The 11566-nt window shown below is 54.2% G+C and overlaps 3 protein-coding genes across 3 annotated transcripts; 2 read left to right on the top strand and 1 right to left on the bottom strand.

The window, feature by feature from the left end:
- Positions 1-463: 463 nt before the first annotated feature.
- Positions 464-4583, bottom strand: SSK2 (Suppressor of Sensor Kinase (SLN1); the record flags this gene model as incomplete). The annotated part of the gene is made up of 2 exons (XM_056215042.1): positions 464-1005; positions 1052-4583. 2 exons carry the CDS (start codon positions 4581-4583, stop codon positions 464-466), a joined length of 4074 nt encoding a protein of 1357 aa, XP_056072309.1.
- A 3693-nt stretch (positions 4584-8276) lies between these two features.
- On the top strand, positions 8277-10011 carry AMT1 (ammonium transporter Amt1; the record flags this gene model as incomplete). The annotated part of the gene is made up of 5 exons (XM_056215041.1): positions 8277-8390; positions 8441-8559; positions 8614-9489; positions 9539-9782; positions 9844-10011. 5 exons carry the CDS (start codon positions 8277-8279, stop codon positions 10009-10011), a joined length of 1521 nt encoding a protein of 506 aa, XP_056072308.1.
- An 827-nt stretch (positions 10012-10838) lies between these two features.
- On the top strand, positions 10839-11427 carry N0V89_006270 (uncharacterized protein; the record flags this gene model as incomplete). The annotated part of the gene is made up of 2 exons (XM_056215040.1): positions 10839-10894; positions 11073-11427. 2 exons carry the CDS (start codon positions 10839-10841, stop codon positions 11425-11427), a joined length of 411 nt encoding a protein of 136 aa, XP_056072307.1.
- Between the last annotated feature and the right edge of the window lie 139 nt (positions 11428-11566).

The raw sequence follows: 11566 nt of genomic DNA, 5'->3' as shown, positions 1-11566 counted from the left end.
GTAGGACTCACATTAGCATTGAGCCAAAGAAGAAAGCGATGTATGGGCATATACAAGCCACCCAGGAAGGGAGCCGAATCGTTGCTATTGACCTGCCTGTGAAGACGAGGCACTGAAAATTACATACTACAATGTGGTCAATCAGACCAGCCGCCATAAGATCAGAGCAAAATCAAGAACTCCATCGCTAATGCAAGACGCTGCGTCGTTCATCCCAATGCAGTCATATCAACGCTTTACTATGCTGGAGCCGAGTAGGCAGAAGCACTCACGCCAACAAACGTCCAGAGATGCGAACGATATCAATCTTAGGGTTCGGAAAAAGCGACAGACCGGCGGCGACAGTAGGGTCCTTCAGGGAAAGGTGGAGAGAGAGGACTAGTATAGGAAAAAGAACGAAGACCTAGGGAAGAAACAGCGAGTCAGCATACAACCACTCAAAAAAATTGAAGTGGGCTTGCGACTAGGAATAGAAACCAGAGTTCTGCCGTGTAGTGGAAGCACTACCTGGGCCAGAAGAACCCGACTCGCTGCTGGGTGTCTGTGGCTCGAGCGACAGCTGTGCGCGTAGAGTCATAATCCACTCGTGCTGTAACAACTCGACGGCAGAGGCGCGCACAGATGGGTCGCGTTCAAAGCACTTCTTCAAAAAGTCAATGCCTGCTTCGCTGAGCAGGTCGGTAGTAGGCAGTTGAGGTGGGTCGCCTTGGGCAATGTGGTACATGATAGCCCACTCGTTGTCCATGTTTGCCCACGGTCGACGTCCAGTAGCCATTTCCAGGATGACACAGCCAAGTGACCAAACATCGACAGCTCCGTGGCGGCCCAGGTTCGTACCCCGGATCACTTCTGGTGACATGTACATAGGCGTTCCGGTCATCGATCCCTGTCGTCCTTGTCGGGTAGCAGCGTGCTCGGCAGCAAGAGTTCTGCCCTGCCTTGCTATGACTTTGGCAGCACCGAAATCCACGAACTTGATGACACCGTTATGGTCAAGTAGGATGTCTACACATGTTAGTATTGTTTTTAGTGCATAATGCATGTGACTTACTCTCAGGCTTGATGTCCCGGTGCACGACACCAGAATCATGAAGATAGGCTAGACCTTCCAACATCTGCAAACCGTAGACTTGAATGACCGTCTCATCTTCGATCCTGCCATGTTCCAGCAAGCCCGCCAGCGAGCCACCCGAGCAATACTCCATGAAGATGTAAACCTTGTCACGATGCGGCTCTATACCGTAATACGAGACAATGTTCGGATGATCCAAGACTTGCAGGACGCCCATCTCGTCCCTGATCTGAGCGACAATTGTCGGGATGAGCTGAGGATCTTGTAAACGAATCTCTTTCACGGCCATCAGATGACCTGAATCAAGGTTCATGGCAGCGTAGACAGAGCCAAAAGTACCACCACCCACGAACTGGCCCTGCTGCCACCGCAGAGTTACGTTGGTAGCCGAAGACGACAGGAAGGTCAGCGCTCGGTCAGCCTCGTTCGAGTCTTCAAGAACTCTTCCCAGAGCCTGGCGTTCGGCTTCTTTCTCCTTGCGGATTGCATCGATTTCCTCGAGCATTTGCGTCCATCTCTCTTGGGTCAACCTCATGGATTCCTCATCGTCTTTCATGTTTTTCGGATCCCATAGAGACTTGCCGGCAAGTGCGTTCTGTCGTTGTCTCTCTGCTTGAGCAGCGATAGTCGACCTGGCGCCCATGATATCGAAATGCGATATGAGGACCGACATACAACCAGCGACCTTTAGTCGCAATGTGGAGTACTCTTCGTCGCTGATGGAGAGAATGTTCTGCCCCCTGGTCATCATCATGGCGAATTCCAGGGCCACGACAGCCCAACGGAAGGTTTTGCGGTCGGAAGCTGTGCAATCATCGCAAATGAAGCTGACCCAGTCAAGGGCAAGCCTTGTTAACTTGATGTTGTTCATAGCCCGTCGGTTGTAATCCATGTACAGCAACGAACGTTGTCCAAATTCGGTTGCAAAAGCGAAACACGTCTGGATCAAATCCTGGCAATCAAGTCCGGCTGTCTGACTCCTAACGATCTCAACACTATCCATGATAGTGTTGGACAGTTTCCACGCAGTTTTCTTGATCTTCTGCAATTCCTGGTTGACACGTGGTAGATTGGCTCTCTGTTCGATCAGTGTGTTGAGGTCCATTGCGATAGATTGAAGGAAGGATGCGTTGGCATTGGCAAGTCGTACCTGTGATCCATCTGCGACGAGTCGAAGACGACCTGGCTTGACATCGAGATGGGGTTCTCGAATATTGGCGTTCATCTTCTTGCCCGGCCAGAAAAGAGGTTCTTCAGGGCGGATGATCAGCGCATATGGATTCGATGGGTCTTCCGGGTTCTCTTCCGCGTGGTAACAGGTGGTGAGGAGTGATTGGATATCCTTTGGTCGGTCCAGTAAGGCGGGCGACGCGATTATGTAGATACCAGTGTTGTCACCACCGGAACTCTCCACGAGAAAGTGGCCCGTCATGATGAGAGATTCATAGAGTTCGTTCAGCTGATCCTGATCCAAGTCGATGTGGTTGATATTGTACTCGGTGCAGTTTTCGAACCGCTGAGTCAAGATCCTGGAGAAACGGAAAAGCTTCCGTTGACGAACACGAACAGAGTCCAGAATCTGCTTGTATCGCTTTTCCATTTCAGCTCCGCTTACTTCGTCTGGCCTGCGTTGCAACTCTCTTTCGAAATGCGCTGTTAACCGGGAAAGAGACTTGGAAGTGAGCGAGCTGAACTGTTCTGCCGTTTCAACGTCACCACCTTCAAGCTGGCGACCCAACTTATTCGAGAAGTCCCACTCTTGTTCGAGGATTTCAGCCTCCTTGAAAGTGTTCTTGTTGGCAGAAAGTTTCGAGTTCAGCATCCTGAAGTAGAACTTCAAGGCATCGAGAACTACGTTGTCGAAGTTTTCTTCAATGCATGGCGGTAGATCCCATCCGGGTTCAGGTCTCGAGATGATGATATAACTGTCTTTGATCTTGCCAGCAAGAGTGAGCAAAATCTGGAATTGCGCAATCATCTGCTCAGCCAACATGACACCTTGCTGTGAAGGATCCTTGATCTTTTTGGCGTATGAAAGCCGGACGCGGATAATTTCTTGGAGCAGACGAGACGGGAAGTTGATCAAAGTAAGCAATTCCTCAATGTACGGCGGAAGATGTCGCTCAGCAAAGCCCTCAGCATTCGCAATCAATGTTGCCTTAGCTTTGTGAATGACCCTCTCGAGGGCGACTAGAAGGCTTGCGTCTCCTTGTAGTGACTTGAGGCCATCTTCCTTCAAAATGCGGTCGATGAAGGAAGATTCATCAGTGAGGTGGTGATCATTCGGATTTCGTGCTCGGGGCTTCGAAAAGTCCAGCTCGTCATTGCCGACCCACTTCTTCAAGATGGACATCTCGGTGTTGATGAGCTCAGTAGTGTTGTTCCATGCGAAGACAGCATCGCATGCGTCCTTGTACGCCTGAGAAGCTGCCCTAGGGTAGGCCTGTTCCAAGGTCTGCCGCGTGGGATACAGGCTCTCAACCTGTCCGATCTTCTTCACCACCTCGGCAACTTGTGCTGCGGGCGTCTGACCTGCCTCGGCAGCACCTTGGACCTCGAAAGTGATGATGCTCTCCAAGTCGTTCCGGATGTTCCCTCTTTTGTCGTCGACAAGTCGTCTCTGTGCCTGCAGCGTTCGTCCACATACTCTCGCACGCACACCCATCCAGATCTCGGCCTTGAGCGTGCTGTCGGCCTGCTGCTCAGTGCTTCCAATCAGCCTCTTCTTCTCCTGCTTGACCACATCACCCGTCAGCACGTTGGCAAGCATCGAATGCCACTCCAGCCGCTCCCGGTTAGCGGGGATCTTGAGTTCCTCCACAGAAGGCTGCATGTCCTCGTTGCCATAGTACAACAACGTCTCTTGGTCGTACGGGTCATTGTCGGCGTAGTCGGCGGTGGATGGCGACTCGTCGTCCGACTCTGTGTCAGTGCTGTAACCCAGGCTGGGGGTGCGCACGTCGAAGAACTCGTCCTGCTCATTCTCCTGCCTTATGCGTTGCACGTATGCCTTCTCTTGGGCACGATACTCGGCGTTGGGATTGCGACGGGAGCGGTTCGCAGACGAAGTCCGAGTGCGGTGGCTACTGGTCGTGGTGTTGAGGGAAAACTGCTGCGGTCTGCGGGCGTTTGAGGGCGTGTACGCATTGCTGGGGGTCCTCACGGCAGAGGGGCGAGCCTTAGTGCCTCCGTTGGTCTGCAGAGGCGGCGGGTGTTCGCCTGGGGTCATCATTCCGCGACGACTCGAGGTGGCCCAGCTGTAGCCTTGAGAGCCTGCGAGCGGGGGAACATCGTCGAGAGGGGTGGCGACGGGTGGTGCGAATTCATACTGGCCTTCTTCCTCGAGCGAACCAAGTTTTTGTTGCGCACCCTCGTCGCCAGAGGACCCGGACGAGTCGGTGCCCAGCGGAGCGTTGACCACGACGGGCTTGCTCATGTCGACGGGTCTGTTGTCGGCCAACAGTGCGTTGTCGTGAGTAAAGCGGACCCGGCTGGGAGCCTCGTGGCTCATGATGGTGTTGATAGCCCACTGGGGAAGATCTGTCGCGCGCCGCGCTGCTCTTCGCCTGTTCCGGTAAGCTTGTCTTAGCCGAACGCGATCCTGTGGCGGTGCCCGATGCCCTACTAACAAAGAAGTCGGCCTCCTTTGCACGGCTGGCAGTGAGAGAACGCCGGAAGTTTCTGTTTGCAAATGTGGATGCGCTCGTGGACTAGCAATTGGTAATGGGCCAGTCGCCCGTGCCTTCCGCGTCGCAATCTTGGTCCAAATAGGAGCCCGCAAGCCGCATGTGCACGACCCGATGATCGTGCACTCGCCACTTCTGTGGCGATCGCGATGTATTTGTGGCGCAGCGACCGGTGGGCGGTAAAACGTCTCAATGCATCTATCATTTGTCAGTTGAGTTACGCAAGTGTTTCATTACGTCTGCAGCCTGTCAGGCCTGCACTTGTCTTGCTCAGCTGGATAGACGTCTCGAAGCCTGTGGAAGCGCTCTCTGCGCACTTCGATCGCTGTGCGAACGTCTTGCGATCTCCCAAATACTTACATTGGGCCCCCCAGCCATTGCAGCAATCGAAGTGCGACGATCACTGGGAAAGGATTCCAAACAATTGCTCCGTTTGAAAGTCCGCCTGGACTATGCAGGATGCTTGCAGTGACCGCGAGCTGTGAACCAACATTTCCTGTGAAGGGTCAGCATCACTTTGCCTCTTTCCAATCGTAGAGGAGCAAGCAAGATGTCTCAAGAGTAAAAGGTCTCGAGTTGAACGAGGATCCTGCATTTGCAACGCCCGACGGTCAGTTATCCAAGGCAGTGACCTGATGGTGCAAAGACTGGTTGCTTCAAACACAATCTCCCTTTCGGAGCATTGGACAGAACTACCACGTCAATCTACATCCTCGGAAAAGATTCTCTTCTGAGCATTCGCACAGCAATGGCCTGTCAATACCACCGAGTTCGTCTTGAACTGGGTTTCTGATATTCGGTACTCAGAAGTCTTGCCTACTGTTCAAGGGTACCTTCCACAGGCCTCATGGTAGGCATGAGCCTTGCTCAACACTACGGCAGTCACCTCACCTATTAGCGCTGGATCTGCTTGTACAGAGAACACTGGACGCTCGCATGCCCGATTCTTTCACCACTCGATCGATCGATCTATTTTGTTCATTACTTGCAGAACCCGCCTTGTGGAGCCTTCTGTTCTATATCTGTACTATACGTTTGGATCGACAAGATTTTCCGAACCAAAGCAACCAGATATACTAAGACAATGGCACGTAGCCTACGAGGTGTACTTTCTTTGGCTTGCGTCAGCGTCAAGGCAATAACCGTTGCACACTGTCCAGTCTAAGAGCTGTAGTCAACCGACAGGGTAACAATGAGGCTGAGTGTAAGCCGCAGCCTTCTCGAAGGACTCTGCAGCAGCATGTCTTACCTCCTGACAACGACGCATGCACTCAGGAGGCGTACTGTGGTACAACAGGACTCCGGACTCCCGTTATATTGACAATGTTCGGTCCTATACTTTCCATGCATGCTGAGCTCGGCGAGCATGGTTCGGATGCAACTCTTTTATCCGCACCCTTCGACATCCAGCGCGGAGCTGTCCCAGGGATATTCATCTCCCAAATCTGGCCGCCTTGTTACAGAGCAGGACTGGCGCTCGTGGACCTGCCCAAATCGTAATAACAACAGTCAAGTTATTGAAGATCGATTTCTGCACTCGCCCGGAACCCCGGATTTCCATACATTACTTAGCGTGGCTGCAGGTACGCGATATTTGTTCCAGACTGTGGAGCATTGCGGACTGGCTCACAAGGGGTCGCTTGATCGTACGAATGAGGGTTTCACGGAGAGCTTTCCAACGTCCCAACGGCAACGCAAAGCCACCAGGCTTCCCTCCCGCCGTCACACAGACCCGTGGGGGAGCACCGCTCGTGCTCGAGGGATGCTACGCAGGTGCTACCCTTGCCAAAAAAGGATCGACTCCGTGGTAGTGATCGATGTGACTGCACGAGCAAGGAAGAAAGACGATCTGTGGCTCTCAGGTAGCCAAGTTGCCTACTCTTGCTGCCTGGAGCTGCCACACTAAATTCTCGTTTTCATATTGCCTTGTACTGCCTTTGCGAGAGGCTTTATTTCGAGCACACCCGGTCAGTCGAAGCTCACCACCCGGTGCCTACCGGTTTGCATCCCGTCGTGCGATAGGCCGAACAAGACAGCTTGTGCAACCGCTAAGACGGACTCGCTCCTGAGTGCATCTCGGGCGAATACAATACCAACTTCCGAACGACGGTTGCCCTGCATCTCAAGACCACCAATAATACCGCATGCACCCTTATCTCGCCTCGATGGCACCACACTGGTGCGGCACAGCAGACACACTCAATGTACAAGACACGAGATGTTTTTCGTCAGCGAGGAGATTGCAGCCAGATTCGCCATAGGTGCAAGGCTGGCACAGGACAGGTCGAGTATCGATGTCTGGGCTTTAGAGTTTCGGCGGTGCCAGAAAAAGCAACTCGCAGGGTGACGGATGAGATGTCAGGGTCGTGCGACCGAAGCAGAGCCTTGGGACAGAAACCAAACCAAACAGTGCAAGGCTGTCGGGGGTAGATAAGGAGACATGGGGGATGCGCGCGGGAGAGGGTACCGCTGATATGGTTCTGATATCGCATCGCCGACGGCGTCCGGGGAGAGTCTTGGGAGTATCTCCTGGGCAACTCTGCCGAGGCGTCGACCTGCTGCGGCGACAGATGTCGTCGAAGGCTACGACGAGGTGTTTAGCATCGTCACTTTTGTTCTCCATCGATGCGGAATGAAATGCGTACTTTACATGAAAGGTGGACAGTATCTCGTACGCGTCTATCAACGTCGCGCTACTAGGCTGATCTGGGGCGATTGCTGCAAGGGCCAAGGCGTGGGCTTAGGCGGCGCCGCGGCTGTATGGGTTGCAAGGGTACTGATAAGCACATGAATTGGCTGTCCGCAACAACAGCAGCCCGCGTGCTCCCCCATGCGCTCGCTGGAGACACAAGCACGCTTCTAGATGTTCGCGTATGTGCATCCACACGTCTTGCGACCCGACTGCTGCATCGTCGAGCAGAACAGGCGCCCTCTTCAATCACAGCAGAGACCCACAGCAGGGCCATCCCGCCGGTGTGGTTGGCTCCCGCCACGCGCTGCCGCGTTTGCGAGACGTCGCCGCATTGGCTGGGGTCCGGTTCGTATCTTCACCCCACTGTGTGGCTTGCTCGTGATCCTGGAGGGAGGTTCATGCTTGGAGATTCTAACCATGGCCCGAGCTGTCGCAGGCGCAAAGCTAATGTCCGCCGCCTGTATATCTCTCTTATATCCCTCCCCACTGTGACCGTGCTCCCAGAGCTGTATACATACTCGCGGTCACCGGCGATCCTGTACCACAATATCCCAAGTGTGCGCGACTAGAGGACGGCCGCTCGTTCGATCGCTGCGCAAACGCCTTCGGAGCGAACCGCGACTCCCGACCTCGCCGAGGACTTTGACTTCGACATCTATAATCTGACACCCCGGGAGCATTGGTCGGCCTGCCATTCCCTGTCCAGTCCTTACTTCCTCCTCTTCGCACACACTTGCGAGTACGCGTTCTCGCCGGTAGCACCCCGCTTGCTACATTTGTACGAACGTAGATCGACACACGCTCCGGAACCGGGGTACTTGCCAGTATGGACCCTTCTGCGAGCGGCTCCGACCCTACGGTGCCACTTGTGGCCTTCACAAACTCGTCTTTACCCACTGGAGGAGACAGCAGGCTAGATAACCTCAATGTCTTTTACAATGTAAGGTCCCAGCGCAAGCAGATCGCGTGTAGTTGTACTAATCCCTGCAGGCGGGCGATATCGCGTGGATGCTCACATCAACGGCCCTCGTGCTTCTCATGATTCCCGGTGTTGGCTTCTTCTATTCCGGTCTGGCACGTAGGAAGTCGGCCTTGTCGCTGCTATGGCTGTGAGTTCGCTCACGACCACCGTCATTGGAAAAATGCTAATCCTTTGCCATCAGCTCCGTCATGGCGACGGCAGTCGTCTCTTTCCAGTGGTTCTTCTGGGGCTACTCGCTCGCCTTCTCGCACAACGCGGGCAAATTCATCGGTGACCTCGACAACATCGGCCTCAGGAACGTGCTTGGCTACCCTTCGGTTGGCAGTCCGCGTATTCCTGATCTGCTTTTCTGCGTCTACCAGGGCATGTTCGCTGCTATCACGGTCGCTCTCGCCGTCGGTGCTGTTGCCGAGCGAGGAAGAATGCTCCCATGTATAATATACATGTTCATCTGGACGACCGTGATCTACGACCCTATTGCGTGCTGGACCTGGAACCCCAAAGGCTGGACCTTCCTATTGGGTGGACTTGATTTCGCAGGTGGAACTCCTGTCCATATTGCCTCCGGCACCGCAGCACTCGCCTATTCCTACATGCTCGGCAAGCGTCGAGGCCACGGCACGCAAGAGCTGAACTACCGACCTCACAATGTCACGCACATCGTGATCGGCACCGTGTTCCTTTGGGTCGGGTGGTTCGGCTTCAATGCTGGGTCCGCCCTGTCTGCTAATCTGCGTGCTGTCATGGCAGCCGTGGTTACCAACCTTGCTGCTTGCACGGGCGGTATCACTTGGTGCCTCGTCGATTATCGACTTGAGCGCAAGTGGTCCACCGTTGGCTTCTGCTCGGGCGTCATCGCCGGCCTGGTCTGTATAACACCCGGATCGGGATTCGTGCCTGCCTGGGCCGCCGTCATCTTTGGTGTAGTCGGAGGTGTTGCGTGCAACTACGCTACAAAGCTCAAGTACTTCCTTCGCTGCGACGATGCTCTCGATATCTTCGCTGTGCACGCCGTTGGTGGTCTCTGTGGCAATATTCTGACCGCTTTCTTTGCAGCGTAAGTCTTACGAGCGCGATTGAGTTACCCCTCGCTAACGTTTCCTCAGTGACTACATTGCTCATTTGGATGGCTACACGGTCATCCCCGGCGGCTGGCTCAACCAGCACTACATGCAGCTGGGCTACCAGCTCGCCGATTCCGTCTCCGGCGGAGCATACAGTTTCGCAGGAACCTGCCTTATCCTCGGCGCCCTCGACTTCATCGGCAAATTCCTCCCCATCTTCAAGCTCCGCGTAAGCGACGAAGACGAAGTCCTAGGTCTCGATGACGTCGAAATCGGCGAGTTTGCTGTATGTGCCTCCCCCATCTCTCCACACACATTCAAGAATCACGATGCTAACGAGGAAACAGTACGACTACGTCGAGCTCACGCGCGAGGTTGCCAGTGCCGACGACGTCGACGAGGGCCTCTCCACACACTCCCTCGAGCAGCACGCTTCCAACATGGGCATGCACGAGAAGAACCAGGAGAGCGTGGACTCGAGTCACCAGTTGGCTGAGTGGGCTCATCGTGCATAAACCCGCCGTGCATTGAACTTTGTCCGTCGATAATCGACTTTTGCTCTATACCACTTGCTTTGCTGGAGTTGGAGGCAGCTTTTCCTTGGTGCGGATTTTTGTTTAGGTTGCTGGGATAGTGGACATGGCTGGGAGGAGCGTCTTATGGAACACTTCTGATTAAAGTGCTGCATATAGCACGCTTTGTGCTTTGTTCACGTTTGGGCTCGATGGCTTCTAGTATATTATTATAAAAATAATTAGGATTGTGTGCTTGTTGCTTATGAGGTTCACGATCTTATGGCTCATACGTGATTCTGTACAAGGCTTTTTGGAACAACGCGGGCGCTTCCCAATGCGCCCAGTCCGATTGTAACTGTGCTAGTACATTGTTATCGGCCTAAGCTACCATTACCAGCTGCCTTGTGCCAGGCTTCGTCTCGATCGAGCTCTGGCCTGGCGGAAGACGTAAGTGATGCTCTGGCTCTTTTGAGAGCTCGACGAGAAACGCACTCCGCGAAGGTTTTTAGACTGCAGGTTGGAAGAGCTGAGTTGGGACTATCCTTACCGTATATCGTACAGTGGGAGGGCTTCGTGCACAGGATTGGTGGTGCCAAGCCTTCTACCCTGCATCACGGCATCACCACTTTCTATTGCGACACGCTCCATTCTCCAAACCCCCCACCACGACTTCATTCCACCTCCGACCTGGGACCTTGCAACCTGACTTCGATCCCCCATCGTCAGGCCATCTGAAGCAGCTCGAGCTTCCTGTTGCGCCTCGGAGTACCTCAGTCCCGCACCACCGCAAGCTTGCTCAGCCCCTCCTCCCACGAACGAGCTTCGACATGGCGATCCTAGGCACAGCGCTCAATGCCGTCGGCCTCATCTTCCTGACACATGCGTATGTTATCACTTTAGTTGCTTATCGCGATGATCAATTCTCCGACGTCACCGTGCTATCACTGTCAACAACGGCCACCGGCACCTGAAACTCGCTGCGCTTCGAGAATCGCCGGGCTACAGACTCCGCTTCATTGTTATCGGTGTTCCATGGATTGCTTGACTAACAGCTCCAACAGCGTCTACTCCTCCCACGAACACACCGCGGCCTTCGCGCACACCCCACTGCCCCTCGACATCACTATCGAGCTGCTCGTCTCCATCTTCGTCCTATCCGCCGGCATCGTTGTCTCCTCGCCGCAACTGAAACCGATACAATGGGCGAAGTGGGGAGGCAAGATCGCACGTGAGGGGCAGCATGGCGAGGGCAAGTGGACGAGGGAGGGCGAGGAGATCTTGAGCGAGGGTGACGGGTTCGCGTTTCTGGGACTGGACACGGGTATTGGTGGGAATGGAGAGGGTAGGAGGGGGTTCTGGGATGTGAGGAGCAAGAGGAAGGAGTATGCGGAGTGGGCTAAGGCGGGTGGGAAGTGAATGTCTGGGTTGTCAACATTGGTGGCATACGGGTAAGTGGTCTTCCTTCCATGGGAATTGTCTGGGTCAACGAGCTAATTTGAATCAGATCTAGATACCCTTTGAAGCTCTAAATCGAAAAGCAATGAAATTATACGAT

The sequence above is a fragment of the Didymosphaeria variabile genome (genome assembly GCF_027946475.1).
Source record: "Didymosphaeria variabile strain IMI 356815 chromosome Unknown scaffold_4, whole genome shotgun sequence".
In the NCBI taxonomy this organism is placed as follows: Eukaryota; Fungi; Ascomycota; class Dothideomycetes; order Pleosporales; family Didymosphaeriaceae; genus Didymosphaeria; species Didymosphaeria variabile.
Note: the sequence above shows the minus strand (reverse complement) of the source record. Positions and strands in the feature narration are given on the sequence as shown.